The sequence below is a fragment of the Struthio camelus genome, chromosome 1, assembly GCF_040807025.1.
Source record: "Struthio camelus isolate bStrCam1 chromosome 1, bStrCam1.hap1, whole genome shotgun sequence".
Taxonomy (NCBI): domain Eukaryota; kingdom Metazoa; phylum Chordata; class Aves; order Struthioniformes; family Struthionidae; genus Struthio; species Struthio camelus.
This window is the reverse complement of record NC_090942.1, coordinates 176,444,713-176,465,287: the sequence shown is the minus strand read 5'-3', so window position 1 is coordinate 176,465,287 and position 20,575 is coordinate 176,444,713. Positions and strand designations below refer to the sequence as shown.

The window sequence follows — 20,575 nt, the reverse complement described above, 5'->3', positions numbered from 1 at the left end:
CTGTTGAAGGTGAGCTGCTTTGTTCCAAGCAAGTGTGGTAAACAGTTAAATCTTCAAGTATAACATACCTGTTGAGTGGGAGAATGAAAATGACTCTGCAATTGGTTTAGTAAGGTAACTTCTGGATGGGGTGGGGGTAGGGATCTGGAATATTAGATGAATCATTAATCTAGAATGACAACAAGACAGATCCAGAGCCCAGCCCACCTTTTATAGCATGATGGTTGAAGTAGTCTAGCAGGAGAGGAAAAAAGTGGATTTCACTTGACAAAAGCAAGAGAAAGAATTGAACGTGCTGTGAGATTTTTAGGAGGGAGAAAGTGGCAATACCTTTTCCTGTTGGTGTTTTCTTTTGGGTTTGGGCAAAATGATTTAATTGCATCCTTCTGGGCAAATACACTTTACTGCTGTATTTTTTTTTTTTTTTAATTTTTGCCCAGCTGTAATAGGAGAATGGAAATACCTATTTAGGTTCCCACTTTTAATTTACATGGCAGTCTGCTGAGAGTTTATTTACTATTTTTAAGATATTTTTATTCATCTATCTATTTATTTGTGGGTATATATATATATATATAGAGGTGTATAAAATGTGATTTTCTGAAATGTATTTATGAGAAACATTCCTTATAAGTGTCTATATTGTTTTTTTTTTAAGAAGGTATGTTATAACGAGAGTTCTGTAGCAATATATTGCCAATATTGTTTAATTGAACCACACATCCATATTCTCTCCTGTGTCTTTGAATGGATTTAAGATGCCCTTTTTCAAAGACCCGAAAAAGAATCGGTCTATATCCGGTAGTTAGTTAAAGTGCTAGAGGCTTTTGACAGTTAGCTTTTGATATGTGGACTCTGAAACAGATGCATGTCTGATGTACACCAGAGGGCAGAATTGTGTAGAGAATCTATATAAAGATTTTGGAACTGGTATCGTTCATTTAAAATCATAGTTTACATAACAACGTCCTTGGAGTATGTTGCTGTATTCAGGATCTTTTTATATCCTTTTGGTTGTTTTTCTGTATAAAGCTTGGACATCTGTTATGTTTTATAATGCTTTAATGCAACGTTCATTAAACAAGTAGTTATTACAAGCAACTTTACAAAAATCTAAGTGATCTAACAGTAATTAATTTATATCTTCAGCATTTTCTCCTGTTTAAAGATCTAATTGGAATGCAAATGGATGGATGGAAATAGTTGGAATTAGCTTACCTGCAATGGCTAATGAAACCTCTTTGAGAGGAGAAAGAAGGAAGAATAAGGGATGGGATTTTTAGTTGGTGTGGGGATGGCATAGGATATTTTATTTTGTATGCAGTGTTATTGGATCCAACTATTTTTTTCAATAGTTTATAGTTAAGAACTAAGTTGCATAATGAATGTGTCTATTTGGACCTATCTGGGAATGAACACGATTACATGGCATCACCTGTTGCATACTGACCTTATTTCTTCCTTTCCTACCACTCTTTACAGTTCCCTCACCAGCACAACTTCAACACAGAGTTCACAGTGTGGGACATTTTCCAGCGTCTGTTAGACAACCTCTTAAAGCCACTGCCTATGTAAGCCCAACTGTTCAAGGCAGTAGTAGTATTCCGGTATCCAACAATTTACAGTTATACTCTAACACTGGAATCCCAATGCCAAACAAGACTGCCAACCAAGGCATTGTAGGACGCAGTGCTCTTCCAAGACCATCACTGGCCATCAGTGGGAGTGGCATACCCAGAAGTAAAATTGCACAGCCAGTTCGAAGGTAAGAGTTAAACAGGCCTCCTTTCCTGTGTGGCTCATTTTGGCTTAGGTAGCTTTTTTCTGTTTCTCTTGAGTATGAAGCCAGGCTATAAAAGAGAAATGTTTCTAGCTCCTAATGCTGAGTTACTGAGTGGGTGAAGATTTCTTTCCACAAACAGTAAAAGGCGATGCCTGCTGCTAATTCCTAGTAAACTGTGATAATTGATAAAATCTAATTAGTTATAAATAAGAATATATTATAAGCCATCAATAAGAAATCAAAGCAGATGGAAATTTCACATCATTTCCATATATGATTCACCTTCTTCAATACTTGTGCCAGCTGCTATTTCAGGGTAACAGGATGAACGTTTTTTTGAGAGTTTCCAAATAGAGTTGCATGCCCATTGTTGTAAAAGGCTATAGACTCTCAAAATGCACTTTCTGGCGTTATAGCATTTTGAGGGAGGTCAGTAAGGTCTTGGGTTGCAACCAACATCTTTTAAATTCTATCTGGGGAACAACAGGCAAACAGGAAATCCTGAAGTATCATGTGCTTGCAATGAGCTATACTGTTAAGCAAATGCGTTCTTGCTTTTTGCAAGAAAATTTAGTCTCCAAGTTATTTTTTAGTGTAAGCAATAAAATAAGCTTGAGGAAACAGACTATGATGTAATCACCTAATCACAGCTGGGAGCTGAAATAAACTCTTAGCTGTATATTCATACGATTAGTAGGTGATGAAGTTTCTTTCAGAAACTTTTATCAGCGTGTGTGAAGCTCTTCCAAATACTTCTTCCCTTTCCATGCATCCCTCCCATTGCAAGGACCTACTGCATGACCCCTTGGTTCTGTTTTAGGTGAGCTGTCACTATTAGTCCTCTCCATTGTTCCTCTTCTTGCTTGATACTGGTTAGATCCAGAATAAGTTCAATTGCTCACGTTGTCTCTTTGGTTGAGTTATTCAGGGATTATATGTGACTGACGAGATTTTCACCAGCTGTGGTGAAACTTTGATAAAGAGCTGTCAGGTTGCTGCTTTGATGAACGCTGTACCATGAGATTTCTATTATAACCTTCTTTGCTCTCTGCTGGAACTCTCTCTGTTAGAGTTCTTTAGAACAGAGGTTTTTCCTTCTTTTTTTTTTCTTTCTTTCTCTCCTCAGCTTCATGTTCTTCTGCAGAGCTCTTAAATCTTTCATAGTAAAGTGTGAGAAAGACAGACTTTCTGGGCCATGAAGACCAGTCTCTTGCTATTTTTTAACTTTTCATACAACAGACAATATTAAAGAAAAACATCATTAAGAGTTTTTAGTCAAATGGTGAAACACTCTACTCTCAACACTATTTTTATTAGAAGCTGGTACAAATCAGTAACAAAACTATTTTTAGTGCAGAAAATCCAGGCTCCTGTCTTCTCACCTTCAGCTGTACCATAGCAGTATCATATGCTGCCCTAGAGCCAGACCAATGATCCTCAAAGATAGATTGTGTTTGCGTTGTGTGAGTGACAAGTTTATAGGACTCTAAAACCACTGACAAACTGGAGCTCAGCATAGAGGTCTTTAAGATGCTGGTTTCATTTTGCTTTTTAATATGGAAAATAAAGGTGGTTTCAGTTCATATGTAATTTTCTTGGAAAAAGTTCAGCCATGAGAGGCACATTTCCTCAGCATTGGTTTTGTCACTGGTCATTTCTAATGAATGGCATTTCAGAGTATCAGTGCAGGAGTCTAGCTTCTATTAGTAGACAGAAAATTAAACAGTGTCTTTAGTCATAACTTGATTAAAAGTAGATTTTTTTTTTTTAAGTAAATCAGATGTTCAGGAAGAAGTGCACATTCAGAGCAAAACTTCATTTCTGTGGCCATACTGTTAGACAGCCAAGTTATTAGTATTTTAGAAACTTAAAATAGGTTGCTAGATACCTTAGATAGGCCCTGCATTAGGGAACTTTGGTATGTGGAGCACAAGAGTGCTCCATTGAGGGAGTGCTTTTGATCGTTTGCGGAATAAAATGGTAATGGCCAAAATAACCACCTTGGCTAAATATTAGCTGTTTTCCTCCTTGCCATCAGAGAGCTGCGTGCATCCAAAAGCAGAATAGAGAAATTGTAAGGGATACAGTCCATCTGTCCTTGGCCTTACAAGTGAAATGCTGCTATGTCTGGTGTGCGTGCGTTCTTCCAGTTGAATGAATCCACCCAGCCCCCCTTTCCAACTCCACGCTCCTGGCTTATTACACTTACTACAGACCTCCTTTCTCTCCCGCTTTCCTCTCCAGGAGCATTGTTTTGGGGGCAGCAGGGGCTGCTTCCCATAAAGGAAAGTGAGTGGAAGCCGAGTGTGACAGCATGGCAGTCCCACAGTACCCAAACCAGAAGAACAGAGCAGTGACGGTGGCGAGGGTCAGTTCAGATCTTCAGACAAGTCCACAGTGATGTGGCAGGTCTAAGATAAGACTAGGAAGTAAGTCAGCAGGTCAGGGGCCGGATCAGTGAGGTACCAGCCAGACATAGTCATGGCTGCACCGTAAATGCAGCTCCTGAGAGAAGGTGGGAGCCTTGCTCGTTCCTGCTGCCTTGCATAGGAGCAAGTCACTGCAATCTAACTACCCTAAATGGATGATGGGAGAGTAGGAAAGGACTACTGACCATCTAAAACTCTTATCTCTGACTTTATACTGTAAATTTTAACAGCTTGCGCCTTATTGACACAATTTGCAACTCTTGAGCGTGTTTTCCTGTTCACTCTCCTGTAACAGAAGTTTGGTTCTGACATTTATTTTCAGTTTAGTTAATTCTCCTTTACTTTTCATCCTCTTTTCTCTTTTGAAGATTGTTAATCATGCTTTCCTTCATTTTCTTTCTGAAAAAAAAATGAAAGCAGCAGTTGTAGATAGATCACGTTTTCTGAAAGAAAAGGCAGGTCATGTTTTATGCCTTGAGTAGCTGATTTTTTAGTAAAGATAAGTGATACTGCAAAAAAAAAAAAAAAAAGTGGAATTGCACAAAAGCAGTTTGGTTAGACCACCCTAAATTGAACCATCTCTTTTTTAAATAAGTGCGGTTTTTTGGCCACTAGAAAAATAGTTGTAGTAGAGAGGCAAGAATCTGTTCTGGTTACCGTTTTCAACTTACTAGCTCTATCTATTTTAGAACATACCTCTGCCTTCTTTCAGCCTAGGGCATTTGGAAAGAGGAGGCATCAGTAACTGGCAGCAGTTTTAGCTAAAGGCAAAGAGAAGAAGTGAATGAACTGGAAAGAAGCTTGAGAAATGTATTTAAAAAAAAAAAAAGTTTTTACAGAATTGGGACAGTTTATTTTCAGCAAAATATGGCGCAAGTAAAATACGGTGGCCACATACTGTAGGTAGCCCGTCTAGCCACCAGTGAGTTGACTGTTGTATCAGAGCGGAGAATTTTTTTTCTTTGATTTGATTTGAAATAGTTAACCCAGTAGTACCAGGAAGTTTGGAAGACGGTCAGCAAACATTTTTTAATTAGTCTTCATTTATTAGGGATAAATGCAGCCCAGGAGTGTGAGTGTGGTGGTGGGGGTCCTGGAAGATAGGATCTTTCACATGAAATATGGCTTTCTTTGTCTTTTTTTTGGTCTGTTTTAACAGTTTTCTCCAGCCTCCAAAGCCTCTTTCATCACTTAACGCGATGCGGGATGGGAATTGGAGAGATGGTTGCTATTGATGAAGAATACCCAAGAACAATGGAAGAAAAATAACGTGGATTTCATTACCCAGCTGGCTGGGTAACGATGATTTGGGAAGGGAGGGTCATATGCTGTTATTTCCCCAGATATTTTAATATGTAAACACCCATAATGCAATGTCATTTTTAGATAATGAACATCTTATTAAATACTAAATGTTGCACTTAATCAGTTACCTGAACAGCTATGTTGTTATCAGACTAACAATGGCAGCATTATCATTTAGAACTGAAGGAAATATTATATGTGTGCAAAGTAGAAGAATACTTCCTTTGAAACAGCTAGGAGATAGTTCTATTTTGAGCAGGTCTGCCATACTGAAATTCTAAGATAATTTATTCAATGTAAAAGAATCATGCATTTTATTTTGAATTGGGGGGGCCTATGTATGTGCTTGAAATTTTTTTAGTGTTTCCAGTACATTTTATTTTGTATACTTAAGTTCATTTCAACTTGCGTGAACCTTGAACGACAGAGAGATAATTTAACTTTTCTGTGCCATAAATAATATTTTTGGGGTAATGTACTTTTTTAGCGCTAGGAACATATCTTACAAAAATGTACCATTGGCAATACGAAGCAGTATATTTATGTTGCAGAAGCACAAAAAAGTAGCATTCACTGGAAATTGCCATATAGCTGGGTCAGCATGGTTTTGTTGTCTTTCACTATTTGTTCAGTTGTTAATTTATTGTCAGTGTTTTGTATTTAAAAAGGCAGCGTAAGTCACATTGCACTTACAAAGATACATTGATCTCTAAAACTACAGTTGATTTTCAATACTTTATTACCAAGAATAAAATTGTAATGTTTTATTAACAGTTGCTTATGGAAAATGAATGAGTTTTAATGCAAATAAATCTTTTTGATAGATCTTTTACAAAATCCAATTGCACTAATCAATGCTTTCTTATAATGGCATATGACTTAATATTTGATTACAACTGTGTATACTGCTGTTTTGGAATGTTTCAGAAATAAAGAATCTATTTCAGCAATAATGCTGTTCTTGAGTATGCAATGAAGACATTATCAGAATTTGGCAACTGACATCTATTTACCTACTGAAGTTTTTATTACTTAGCATTTAGGTTATGCTGCGTTTTTGCAAACGTATACCAAGTTCATCTGAAAATTTAGAAAAAAAATCATGTTATGGAGCTGTACTTTACATAGAAGATGGATAAATATTATTTTTAAATCAATTTTGTTACAGTCTCAAGAAAATAGTTCAATTTAGCATCTAGAATTTACAAGTACAAATGTTGTGATTTGTAATAAGAAACAGAGCTTGAATACAAAGCAAGTCCTTAGCTATGAATTTAGCCTCTTAATTACGCTTGAGGACCTGTTGTCCTTAAAAAAGGAAACTAAAATAAAAAATGAAGAAGAACTTATGAGTAGAACATTTATTAAAGTGAGAAATGATTGTATAGCAGTGCAGTAGTATTTGCAGCATGCAGCTTGATGCTGTTATTGGAGATAAAAGATTTATTTTTCACACTTATTTTTAAATCTGGTTAAAATTCGTTTTTTTCTAAAAGACCAGAGTCATTAAAGAAGGCATCAAGAAAAGTTCCAGCATGGAAATTCTCACTGCACGGTAAGTATTTCAACACGAGTGCATGGAACTCATTTTGTTCATCAGAAGATTTAATTTGAAGAAATTACTGCTGGTTAAAGAAATCAATCATTTGTGGACAATTCTGTTTTCATGGACAGTTTATCTCACTTTACAGATTGATTGTGACGGGGAAGCAGAGCCAGCTCTGGTGGTGCTTTGTGTTTGCCTGTGACATGGAGGGCTAACAACCTACAGCAGACATAGGCAAATGATCTCACTTGGGGGCTGCCTATGTCTGGGCACGACCCTGCTGAGGTAGAGCTAACCCAGCCAGACTAGACTGACCAGTTTGTTCTATGCGTTTATATGCATGTGGGTCCCAAATTAATAAGCTCTCCCGGCATCTGGTGCTGGGGAATGAGTGCAATCATTTTTATAAGAGATGGTTGGAGAAGCAGTGGTTTGCTTCTGCTCATTGCTGGCCGTATCAGGCCCGGTCTGAGTTGTCTCTTGACTGTGTTTCTTAGTGCCAGCATTTTATCCTCGTTTCTCCATTACCTGGGTTATCACAGCCCCATGTTAATCTGAATTACCTGAGATGGATTGCAGCTGCTCATAGATGACAATAATGCGGCTGTACACAGGAGGGCAGTATATACCCTGAAAACATTTTGTTTTTAATAGCTAAAGCTTTTTTATTTCTTTTCCTGGCTTTTGTTTTGAACTCAGTGCGTATATTTCTTTCCAGTGTTGTTTACATGCCAATGACAACCTGTTAAAGAAAGATGCCGAAAAGTTTGTGATTTGAACGTTTAAATTTCACACTACAAAATGTGTTGTGAACTGGAGAATCAAGCATTTTTGATATAATGAATGCTTAAAAACATGCAGTCGTTCCTGTTTCTCCTTTATTGTTAATTATTCTGTTCCCTTTTGATACGTTCATTCATCATGTCAGGATTTGGTAACTGTATAGTTCTGCTGCTTTAAAATGTTTTTGTAAAATACACACCTCGCATCGGATGCCATCCTACTTCAGGAGGAAACCCACAATGCAAGCAGCTTGATCTCTTTTCTACACTCCTTTCAGCCATAGACTGCGACATTGCTGCTGTCTTTCTATAGCTAAGATAGTTGGCCGTTTCTCCTGAGTTTAGCGCTGGCTAACCAGATACTGCTTAACAGCGCTCAGGTGTCACATTTTTCACTGGAGTCTTTCACTGGGAGCAAAATGTATGGAATATGCAGCACAAATATTTCTGTCACTCTTGATTTTGTGTGCAGCAGAATCTCCTCCAGTGTAATGTGATGCAGTAATGGCTAGGCCATGCAGTTGTTATGTTTAAAATAAGTAAACTTGTATTTTCACAAGTTACCACAGTTATTTTCATTTCTAAATATAAAGCAGTCTTTCAGAACTCTCTCTGTGGCCCCCTTTGGTTCTTCCCCTGTCTTTTCATCTGTGAACACAAATTCCACTCTTGTCTCTTTGTTGGTGAATCCCAGAAATGACTTTCTAACCAAGACCTACCTCCTTCTGTCTAAACTGTCTTGGGCTCAGTTCCTGCACTGATGGCAGAAGCATGACTCTCAACCTTTTTTCTCTAAGCTCTCCCGTCATTTTTCAATCACTGGTGAAAACACCTCTAACTTCGCAGTCACTCAGCCCTGTAACTTGGGCACTGTCTTTGACTTTTCCACAACCTGATATGCTGGTTAAGTCCGAGTCTTGCTGACTCTGCGTAATACGTTAAAGATACTGTCCATCCATACAGATAGAACATTCATCCATGACCACCTTAACTGAAGTCTAAATTACTGCATCATCTTTTTCTTTGACATTAACTGGTACAGTCTTTTGCATCTTGGATCTGTCCAAAATACAATTATAAGATCATTCCCTATATATGAAAAAGCTCAGCGAATGTTTAATACTTACAATGAATGATGGGTTAGCTTTCAGAATAAAAAAAGGTGAGTGACAAACACTATCTCTTAAAAACAGATTTGTTATGTTTAATCTTCAGACATGACTTGTTTCAATATTAGGAAATTCTGGATAAAAAAGGAAATGACTAAGCCTGGATCGCTTCCTCTGTCACCATTATGGTGAAAAGCTTATGTCCTGGCTGATCTGGTTTAATTTTTTTTTTTGTTCCCAGCCAATTGGAGTCATATTTCACGTGCAGTAACCCTTAAAACCCTTCTGCTCAGCCTTCCTTTCCCCATTATCTACACTTCCAGCTCTTCATCTCCCCAGATTCCTACCTTCCTTGTGACTTCTGACAATGATTACAGATTCTGGCTGGGTGCAGTTCCTGACTATCTGCTTGCAGATTTGACCCATGTTATGCTGCTGCTCTGTTCACTCTCCAGCCCCAGGAGCCAATTTTTTGTGCATCTTCTATCTCCGTCATTGGGACTTTCAGCTGTCACCTTATAAGGTAAGCAGTTATGCTTAGTCTGAGTTAATGGTAATGGAGAGAATGTTTAAAGTAAGGCATGAAGAGATGTTAACATGCTAATAGCTCTGCCAGCTGTTAATAAGAGCAAGAGTTGGTGGTCCCTTGGTGGGATCACACATGTACTTTTCTGACCTGACCAGGCTGCTGGCTATTCCAAGCACAGTTCAAGGAGTTGGTTTGACCTAAAGAGAGGCCTGAGAAATTATCTTTCTACTTGTGCAGTACAACACTTTACAAAGTATCTCACAGAAGGAAGGAAGTGAGAGATTAGGTAGGTTCATTCTTGAAACCGGAACTTCATTCCTCTTTTATAAAAGCCAAACTTTCAGGTGTTTTTTGTATTTACAAAACCCATTGCCCAGAAACCGAAAAATTCTGTAGGTATCAAGAGTCCTTTGTGTCTACATGGTGGCTGGCGTAATCCTTATGGCAGCTAGATTTTTGTCAGAGGGCATAAGCACAGCTATGTTGCAGCAGGCTTGGCAATACTGAGCAGTTCATGTGCTGGTGCAAAGCTCTATATTCCAGAGAATATGTGGTAACATATTCTAAACATCCCAAGCCCGTAGGGGAAAAGAGAGGAGAAGGACAGAAGTTTAGAAATCTTCACATGAAACCTGTTCTGGCTGCCATTTGCTGAGCAAGAGCCCTGTACATAGTTGAAGTGTCATTATATGTTATTGATTATAGAATCAGATCCCGGATGCCTTTTGGTTGCAACTAGCTGAGGTGGCTCCCCAATCCATTTCATAGCATGTGTAAATAAAGGCCAGTTCCTTTGTCTGTACTCTGTGCTAGGGTTTATTAATCTGGGCATATTAAGAAGCATGATGTAGTACCTTGAGCACAGCATAAGATGAAAGCCATAATGTGGTTCTGGGTGAGATTTGGCTCAGTTGTTTTACAGGAGAAGATACGTCCTCAACCATTCATGTAGGCATGCTCATGGGCATCTTATCTTGTACTGTGAGCATATAGTGCATATAGTTCCCCCGTGGACATATAGTTCCTCTGAGTTTAGTAGCTTTTATTCCTCAGTAAAAGAAGGTGAGACTATTGAAGTGATGTTTATGAATACAGATAGAAGGGATACTGAATTCTCTTCTGCGCTATTTTTACGAAGAACATATGAACCTAGATCTAGAGAGGTAAATAGTGCACGCATTCTTGCTTCATTTTTTGAAATAGTGCTAAACACATTTCTTCTTTCATACATTACCCTGGGTAGAGTATGAAATAGTAGCAGACAGAGATATATATGTGTAAAAGCAACTGACTGTCTTTACAATAGACATGAAAAATGGATGAACAGATAGATTAGTCTCTCTAAACTGTGTTAAGAAGTTTGGGCAATGAATGGTGGTTGGCCTTCAAACTTTCTGTAGAGAACTTTCTATCATAGACCAAAAAAAAAAAGTTGTGCACAATGTGCAGATTGGGTATAACCGTACGTAGACAGACTGTAGATAATACTCACAGACAACTGAATTACTCTTACCTAAAAAGAAATGTCACAAAGCACAAACAAAATGAAGGCAATTCTATCACTGCTCTCTCTCTTAACTATGTGACGATGCACTGCTGAGTTCGTTCCCCTGTATATAAAGGGGATGGACATCTGAGATTGATTGGGCCACAAAACTTGTTCTTGTGGCTGGGCAGAAGTAAACCTCGTGGCTCCAGACTAGAGTAGATTTGGTCATATGGTGTGGAATAGCAGCATGCATTCACCCACATGCAGGAGTCCTGCCATGAGGAGCACAGAGCCTGCCATGCACGTTACCCAGATGCACGGCTGTCACTGTCAGCTAAGCTCATGTAGGTACCAGAGATCTAACAGTTTCCTTGCTTGTTAAGTGGAATGCTTGAAAAAGGCTAATTATTCGAGCAGGGTCCAAGTCGACAGTGATACTCAAATACATTGTTTTTGTTCTGTGAGCATAGTCAAAGGATAGTATTTTGTCATGTCAGGCACATTCCTTCTGTTTTGTAGAGCTCTTTCCCTATGCTCCTGCATTTAATAATATATTTTTTCTGCTGAGATTATTTTTTCATTTAAAATATGAAAATAATACTTCTTTTTTAATAGCTGCTTCACTCACTCCTCACCCACTTTCTGCTGTTCCTTCAGATAAATAAAATAATATTTCTTTGTCCTTCTGGCCGAACCTATGGAAAAGAAAAGCCTGCAGCAAAATTCTCAAACTAAACTCTTGCGATCCATCCAATCCTCGTACTTTACAGACTGCATGCAGATGTTTCTAAGCAAGGTATTTTTTATATATCCAAGACTGAACTTTTCAGTAGTAAAAGTAGCAGAAAACATGATCCCGATGTCAGCTGCAACACACCTAAACTGGAATATTTGGAACTATTTGTTTTTTTCAATAATAGAAAATGGAAAAGATACCATTACGATTTTACCACTTTGCTTTTCAACCCTCCTACAGGAGGTTATTTGTAATAGTTTCATTTCTAGATATCCTTGAAATGTCCTTTTTACATTGTGAATATGAATTTCATTGAGACAATGAAAATATGTTGAATTCTCTTTTAGCAAAACATATAGTGGCTACTAATCCGTTTAGACATCTTTCTTAAACTGGTTCTAAAATTGAGATAGTCCAGTTCAACATTAGCGTATAATCCGTTTTCTTTAACATAATGTTCCTAATATCGTGCCATTCATTTCCTTTAAGATGTAAAGGAGTAATTGAAGTGAAAGTTTTATTACATCAAAAGGAAAGTTAATTCGGGAAAAGTTTTTTAAGTCAAAGAAAAATGCAAGAATGTATTTTGGTTTAATCCATGTTTTTCTAGGGAGTCACTAACTGTTCTGAATTATGCAGCTCTGATGTAGTATGTACATATATAATAGAAATAATTTTTGTTTGCATATGTTAGAACTGGAAATAGACATGAGACAAAATGAGGTTGCTATATTCATGGTTTGCTATTCACTGGAAGAGAATTCATGATAAATAACCTACTTCTATCTCTAGAAAAGGAACATGTTCAGCACCTGATCTTTTCAATCAATGTGAAATAGTGGTGATGTAAAATGGGCCCTAGCTCACTTAAATTACAGCTGCAGCTTCTTGGATGGGTGCAGATGAGTCCCTTTGGGTACATTCCGATCTGGGTTATAGGAGTGAAGTCTGAACCAGAAGCTATTCAGAGTGTTAGTGGAGTTTATCTTGCTTCTCAAGATATCTTATTACTTTGGATGCAGTCTTATGCAGACGGAGATCTGAAGTTGAGTAGGAGGAGTGCATTGGGTCTGCCTTACCTAGTTCATTACTATCAGGCTGCACTGTCAGCTTTGTTATCAGTCTCTGCAGTTGGAAGCAAACTGCTGAGTGATATTCTCTGATGAAGAGCCAAATGTAATTATGCACAATCTTGCAATGTGGGCTTGCTTTTCTGAAGTACTGACTACTCACAGCTCCAATTGCTTCCAGCTTAAATGATGAGACTCTTAGCACCTCTGAAATTAGACACTGAACAAATTTTATCTTCCTGACGTTTTCTTACTGAAGTCCTGTTTACACTGAGGTTCTGTTATTGTATTAGCGTAGGGCAATATCTTAAATCTATTCCAGAATCCAATTTATATGATGATATTGAGTGAAAATTCTTGGGAATAGAATTCACTACCTGGATAAGGATATTCTGTCTTTTTGTGGAATTCTGAACTCAGTGTACGAAATGCTATGTTAGAACTATCATTTCAGATTTAGTTATGCATTTTCAATGATACATTTTCCAAAATAAACGGGAAGAAAAATGTCATTTCTTTGACAAGCTATTCCAGACAATTGGCACGATAGGTTTCCCTGGCACCCAGTTGCTTCACACAGAGTTAAGTGTAAATGCACAAATTCATAAAAAGCTCCAGTTATTTATAAAAGTCCCAGTTAACTGTATAATACAGCACAGCAAAAACAACACCCAAGGTGCATTTACATAAAGAAGGACTCTGTCGTAGTAAGTCTGAGCAGTACTCTAAAGAGCAGGCGTACAGCCTGCTTTATAGACTCACCAAAAATTTGTTCAAGAAATTCATGTATTGTTTCAAAATATAAATCATAGGCACTTGTCAGGCTTATATAAGCACAAGTATACTTCCAAGAAAGAGATGGAGATGTGGAAAACTTGGAGTTTCAACAGTGTTTAAAAACATAAACTGCTGAAAAGAGCTTTGTTTCCTTCTGCATCATTTTGTAGCCTCACTCAATATCCTGTCTACTTTATATCCTTACTGTGAACAATATATGATAAGATGAAAGGCAGTTTACGTAAAAGCAGACCATCTTCTTCAAGAGAATTTATAAAGTACATCTCCTGTATATTCCTTTAATCCTTTGTGTAGCAGTAAACTGCAGTTTCACCCTCAGTTTTGAAACCTTTCCTTAGTTCCACAAAGCAGATAAGTTTGTTGTGAAATAGCTTTTTTTTTTTTTTTTTTCCCCTTTCCTCTGGGAGAAAAAAGATATGTGAAAGAACAGTTTCATGGCATGCATTAGCCTGCTTACAAAATCACAAAGTAGTGAAAATGAATGCATTTTATAAAATCCTCATTATCACTGGAAAACCTACTTTACATGCCCACGCTTGTGTAACAGGATTGAATGTTTGTATTACGGAAGTGTCTGTGGGCAGAAACCAAGTTGGACTTTATGCAATAAAAACAAAACGCCTTGTCTGAAGCAGCTGGCAATCTAGGTGAGTGTATTGTGTGAGCTCTGGTTGTGCACCTTATCATATGAATAAAACTATTTCGGTTACGAATCCCAGAACCAGTTCTGGGGCAAGAGTAAATATTCGCGGTAGTAGACTGGAAAACAGAAAATCTGAGTTCTCCTCTCTACTTAGGCAGTGATCTAAGACTAAATAGTGTTATGGTCATTCGTACCATAATCAAGTTTCTCCTTAAACAAGTCCGTGCTTTAAAGAACTTACTATGAACTCATAGAGCTTAGCACAATGGAGTTTTAATTTGGTTTAGGATTTACAGGAGGTACAGTGAAGCAAATAATAATTTCTGATGCTAATGGACACAGGTAACTGTTTAGCGATGGAGAGAAGCAGTGGAATATTGCAACTTTCTAATTCAAGTTTGAAAACACTTTCCTGTATGAGTAGGTATTGAGGAGATGGGATTCTGTTGTGTTAATGAGTAAAGGGCCTGCAGCAAGTTTAGATATCCATGAGGAAATGACTCTATACAACTTGTTAAGTTTTGTTCTTTGTTCTGTAGGCTGGTGAAGGTTTCTTGCTTTCATATCAGGGAACAAAACAGGCCAAACAGAAGTGAAAGGAAAGGGGAGAAAGAGAATCAAAAATGATGTTAATTGATGGGATTGGTACTCATTTGAAGACTAGGAGGCTGCCATAGCAGGTACTAATCTGTCATTTGCATCAGCAGTCTAGGTTTTCCAGCACAAGAAAGGACGTTTAAGGCAACATCTTTCTTTGTTCTCTTCTCCTCCCAGGCCCTCCATGTTTTTACGTTGGTGAGTTAAGAACGGCTGTGCATGTTTCTGAGAAGAAATGACTTTTTGATGTTCTGTAGCAACTTTATAGCTGCTTAAGTAGCTTTGCACAGAGAAAAGAGTCAAAAATTTCCCTACCGATATAGCCTAAACAGTATGGATGGGGCAGGAGGTGGTGGTTGTTTTTTTTTTTTTTTTTTTAAACCTCACGAACCATGTTTGAGCTGTTTTATTTTCTTCATTTTATTTCTTATTTTAAAATTTAATAGTAAAGCAGCAATTGTAAGTCAGTTCTTTGACCCTGTACTGTTTCCTTTGAGCTACAAGCAGAGCTATCTTAAAAGATCTCCAGAGACCTTAAAAGTATAAATGGTAGTATGCATCTCATCCTTATCTCACTCATACCTCATCCTTATCCCAAAGGACAGTGGACTTTTCCTGGATGTTGCAGCATACAAGATGGAGATGTGACCAGAATTCAGGCAGAAAAAAAGTTTTGACTAGAATAAGAAAAAAACAGTGTCCTTAAGAGTCCACTCTTAATATGTACCAGCTGCTAATCCAGTCCTCAAGATGGAGGGGAGCGAATACTAGAAAACTAAAGGGATTGTGTTTTTTCAGCATATCAATTATTATGTTATGTTAAAGTAGTTCACATGTGTTAACAGTGAGCCAGAGAATTTGGGCTAGCACACATAATGTTCTGATGGAACATTGTGTACGCGCTTTCCATCACAAACCAAACACTTTGTTATCTTTATGTGTTGTCTTTCAGTAACTCTAAACAAAATTGCTGTTCTGTTTTCTGAGGTTCAGTGTAGTTACTGCAGAATTGTGCCTGTTGCTCCATGTACATAGCAGCTGAGTAATTAAGGAGGTAAACTGGATCAAATCAAGAGTAAGTCCCTGCCTTGAAGAAACTAAAAAACAAGGAAGCAATAACGTAATACTGAGCAGAACGAACTGTGTGCACCTTTATAGAGCAGTTTAGATTTTAGATTGTATGTACTTGAAAGGGAAGTGTCTCTGGCAATTTTATTTGGCATCCTCTTTTTGTGGATTTACCACAGAAGTTGACCTTAAAGCATTAGTTCTGAGAAACAAGGGCCATGAGAGTCCATGACCACACAACTGTGGTCTGCCCTGAGCTGGCCTAGACCCCTTAAAAGGGAAAAGAAAATAACAGGATTGATGGCATATACCATGTCTTGAAAAACAGCAAAGGAAAAGGAATATGATGCTGTTATTTGATGTTTGAAAATCTTGTGACATGCTTTTTCCTACCATGTAAGCTTCTGTTCGTCCTGGGCTCTTAACTACTTCTAAACAGTTCCAAGCAGGAAGCTTCTGTTTTTCATCTGAATTTGCATCAACAGATACTGCATGAGCAGAGATTAGTTCTAAGCCTGGTGGAATCCAATAAAAGAAAAACTCTTCATGAAGCAGTTTAGAGGCAGATCTAATAGTGGAGGTGGGTACCTACACAGTAGGAAATACGAAGACTGCCTTTGACGTTCCTGTCAAAGAGGTAATCCAAAATCATGAGGAAAAAAAAATGAAGCTTCCTAATTGCCCAGGGAGAGAGAAAACACCTCAGAGGAGTGCTCACATTAGGGCTAGCTAATGAAAAATGCTAATTAAATCCTTCCCTTTTCTGCACTGTGGGTGCCTGAAGTAAGCCTGCAGCAGAGATGACTGCACACTTGGGATTCAGAACCACAAATCCTCTAATGAGGTTTGAAACCCGCAGATGTTCTTTGAAGCTATGTTTATGCTATTAATTAAAAAAGGTCCATAAGCCAATCCCTGATCTCAAAGCCAAATGGCACAAACCAGCTCATGTCTATGCAGCTGAGGGATAGCTCCCTCTGGAACAGATTTATCTTGGAGACAGCTACCTGAAGCAGTCCAAAAGGGAGCCAGAGTGTGAACTAACATTTAAGTATTGACGGAGGGGCCCTCGCTTAACTTAATTTCCTGCCTCTCCTATTTAGCAATAGAGATCCACCCCTAAGGAGTGGAGCAGGACCCTCAGTCTTAAAATCGCTCGAGATAATGACCTTTTATATAGCAATCTGTGGTTATAAAGCTTCCTGGAGAAGTGGTAGCTCTGACTTTTAGGATCTCAGAGCTCTTGTATCCCAAAGGAGTGTCAATGACACTATGTTCCCTTAACCTCTCCTACTAAACTGGGCAGAAGAGACTACAGAAATTTTGGGCTGGAGATAGATAGAACACAAGTTGCACCATAATTTTGAAGGCTAGTGGTTAAGAGAAAGGAAACCCTGTATTGTATTTTGTCTCTCTGGGACCTATTTCTGTGTTTTACATTACACAGTTATTAAATATAGGAATTGCCATGCAGTTTAGATGCTTATAGTTCTTTTGATTAGCTCTAACTCTAAAAAATAAACTTGAAAAAATCCCTTCACCGACTATGCTACTATAAGGCAGTCATCACAAATGTAGGTACAAGATGTGTACAAGATGTAGATGCAGGCTGTGTATATATCACAGAAACGACCATGTTCTGTAGGAGGATCTGAAAAGCATCTGTTGTAATAGTCTTTTTGACTGCCACTTCCCTGGAAAAGGCTACAGCTGTTAGATGCATTCAGCATAATAAGCCTTTATGCAGATATTAATAACTAACATCAGCAGACAGACCCTGTGGTTTCTGCCTGGTTTTGTTCTGGGCATGGCTTACAGGACTGGTAATTATTCTTTCAAAACAGGACCAGAAGAAGGAAGATGTGGAAGGGAAAATTACTAGTCTTAAACCCTAGTATTAATTGCCTCAGGGTTTTGTTGCTATACTTAAAGCCGCGTGCCAAATGGATATATTGCTTTCTGTTGCTTTGCAGATGAAAACTGGAATTTAATAGCCAAGGGCAAATACATTCATCTACAAACATTTTTCAAATATTTCTACGGAATACTTCTTTAAAAAAGATGTGCTCAATTTTCAGAGGCGTTCACTTTGCATTGGTTTTGAAGAGTTCCCTCCCCCCCCCCCCCCAAAAAAAAAAAAAAAAAGTCTGTATTTCTTTATCCTGGAATAAATCAGGGAGCATTTTACTACCTGGTGAAATGATACAGAGTCAGCTCTGGATCCAAATCAGGGCTAATATAATAGAGCTGTTGCTGATCACTGGTATGTCATTTAGCCTGGTCCCAGCTCACTTTTAAATAGAGCTGTGTCCAGTCAAAGTACCAGATAAATGTTTCAAGGGTCAAAAGAATAATGGACCTGAAGATGTTTTCTTTTTGATCATGGTGGTTCTGACATCACTGGCACCAGCCACTGTTAGGACATCAGGACACGTTCTGTCAGTTCAGTTACCTCCTCTCCAAAAAGCAGAAGTTTCGCAAGTAGAAGAATATGGAATGAACTTTACAACTTAAAATAGCATGTTGTGCAGTATCACTCCTCAGTTTTTAGGGAACTCCTATTAGAATTCAATAGAAACAATTATCTACATTGTGCACAGTGTTAGTGCCTCTAGAGTCTGAGGTATCTTTCACAGTCAGCTCAATCCTTTCCTTCCTGGGCAGGACTTTGCACACAGGCCACCACCACTGGAGTGACAATTACAGAGGTGCTTGACAATTACAGAGGTGCTTGTGGAAGGACATCCTGAAGAATAGATGGAGTCATCTAATTCACCTGATACCATTCTCTAATTTTGTTGGGCTGGGTTGGTTTGGGTTAGGTTAGTTTGGTTTGGTTCAGTGACTCCATGCTCGCTGAAGTCTTCCCTGTGTTCTGCAAATTTACCTACCTACCTCATTACTGACCCATTAACCTGTGTTAGTTGAGTGTCTGGGAAGTCATCTAGGCGTGATCTGAAGTGCTCAGGAGAGAGAAAGAGATTAAATACTTCTCTGCTAAAGTTTTCCTTAGCTAATAATCTTCCCCACTGGTGCCTTGCTTTTCACTTCAGTAATGTAAAAGTTGTCCACCATCTTGATCATATAGGAAAAATAGTTCAGGGAGTTTTATATCTCATGTTAGTAATAAAGACAAATTAACAAAAATCCTCCAAGAAAACTTGGAGGCAAAAGTTTGGAAATAAACTACAAATGCTAATCCGCAGAAAGATGAATAAAGTGGAGATCCAATTTGATACATTTGACTAGCTTTTTTCAGTGGCAAGAACTGATGAAGTAGGAACCTAGTGAATTGCTTTGAGTTTGTCATATGGCATGTCCTAAGCATCATCAAACATTCTTTGCAGTATTAAACTTTCATAGCTCAAACCATTTTATCAGATGCACACAAAGTAGATTTGCTGGTAAAACAGGAAACTGCCCTGAGGATATATTTTTGAACGTTTATTCAAGATGTATTTTGAATTCTTTTTCAGCTTTCATTCTCAGATATTGGCAGAAACATTATTGCTTTTGCTGCAGATGAGCAAGTCTCTCTAATCACTTCAGATGCCAGGGAAATGAATGCTGTGAAAATACAGTTTCAAAAATAGTTTAGAGAGCATGTACTCTATGAAACGAACATTGAATAGATATTGTTCCACTACACACAAGGGACCTGAAGTTCAGTTTTAAAAGATCAGAAACAGTCCTACCTATCTGACTCTTAATGATAATAATTGTAATGAAATGTAACTGAGAAAGCTCTTGAACAAAACTGATAGCGTTCCTGTTCAGGAAAGCATGAAAATATGTGCCTAACATTAGGCACAATATATAGTTAATTAAGAAGCACTTAATTGCCTCCCCAGCAGGCTGTTCTGAATCTAGGCCAAACTGAACAGCTCTTGTGTTAATTTCCAGTTCTCAAATGTTTTAAAAATGCTACTTTTTTTTTTTTTTTAAATTGAGGGATTTATCTCTTACTGAGATAAATCCACTTAGTTCAGCAGATTTCAATGAAACTGCTAATATTAGCATCTGATTTTGAGTTCCTTAGTAACCTAAAATAAAATTTCATTTTCTATGGTGAATCAGGAGTCTGTATGAAGATTCCATGTTTTTTATGGTTTTCCAGGCCAAGGAACCAAAAACCCATGCTGTGAGAGAGCCCCAGTGTGCTCTGTTAACAGTGATTAGTGAAGCTTTTTGGCAGCCATTGGAGAGAGAACAGTGGCTGTTCTTGCCGTTTTACAAAAGAGGTTAGAGGTGCGAATGGTTATGTCCCAAGTCTCATGCAAGTCTCATGACTTTGAGGCCTGTGCTAAATACTCTGCCCTTCCGAAAAAGCTGTTTCACATCAGGGGTTGCCATTAAACAATCACGCAATGTCTACCTGTGAGCCTCTTCATAAATCAAAACCCAAATTCTCAGGAAATGTTCAGATGTCTCTGACATGCATACTATACCAGTGAGTGTATGGTGCTGAAAATAATTGTATCAACATTTTTTTTTGCAGTCCCAAATTTTGTTTTGCAATTATTAGTTTGCTTAATCGTGTACTGGCTTAATTTCGAGCTATGAAAATAAATTTTGAAGTGGAAGTGCTACTCAACTGTGTAACTTCATTACTGTAATGGAAAAAACTTTATGGACAACCCTTGAGCTGAGCCTTCTGTGTATGCGAATGTACATGGCTCTAGATCTTCATT

At 38.0% G+C, this 20,575-nt stretch overlaps 1 protein-coding gene across 2 annotated transcripts in view; it reads left to right on the top strand.

Annotated features, from left to right (window-relative positions):
* The window catches only part of SLAIN1 (SLAIN motif family member 1), a 50,040-nt gene extending 43,568 nt beyond the window's left edge, over positions 1-6,472 (top strand). For both annotated transcript variants that reach the window (XM_068929424.1, XM_068929416.1), the window contains 2 exons: positions 1,483-1,765; positions 5,372-6,472. In XM_068929424.1, the coding sequence (XP_068785525.1) occupies positions 1,483-1,765; positions 5,372-5,447 (359 nt within the window). In that variant the 3' untranslated portion in view covers positions 5,448-6,472. The remainder of the gene's footprint in view (positions 1-1,482; positions 1,766-5,371) is intronic.
* The last annotated feature ends 14,103 nt before the right edge of the window (positions 6,473-20,575 follow it).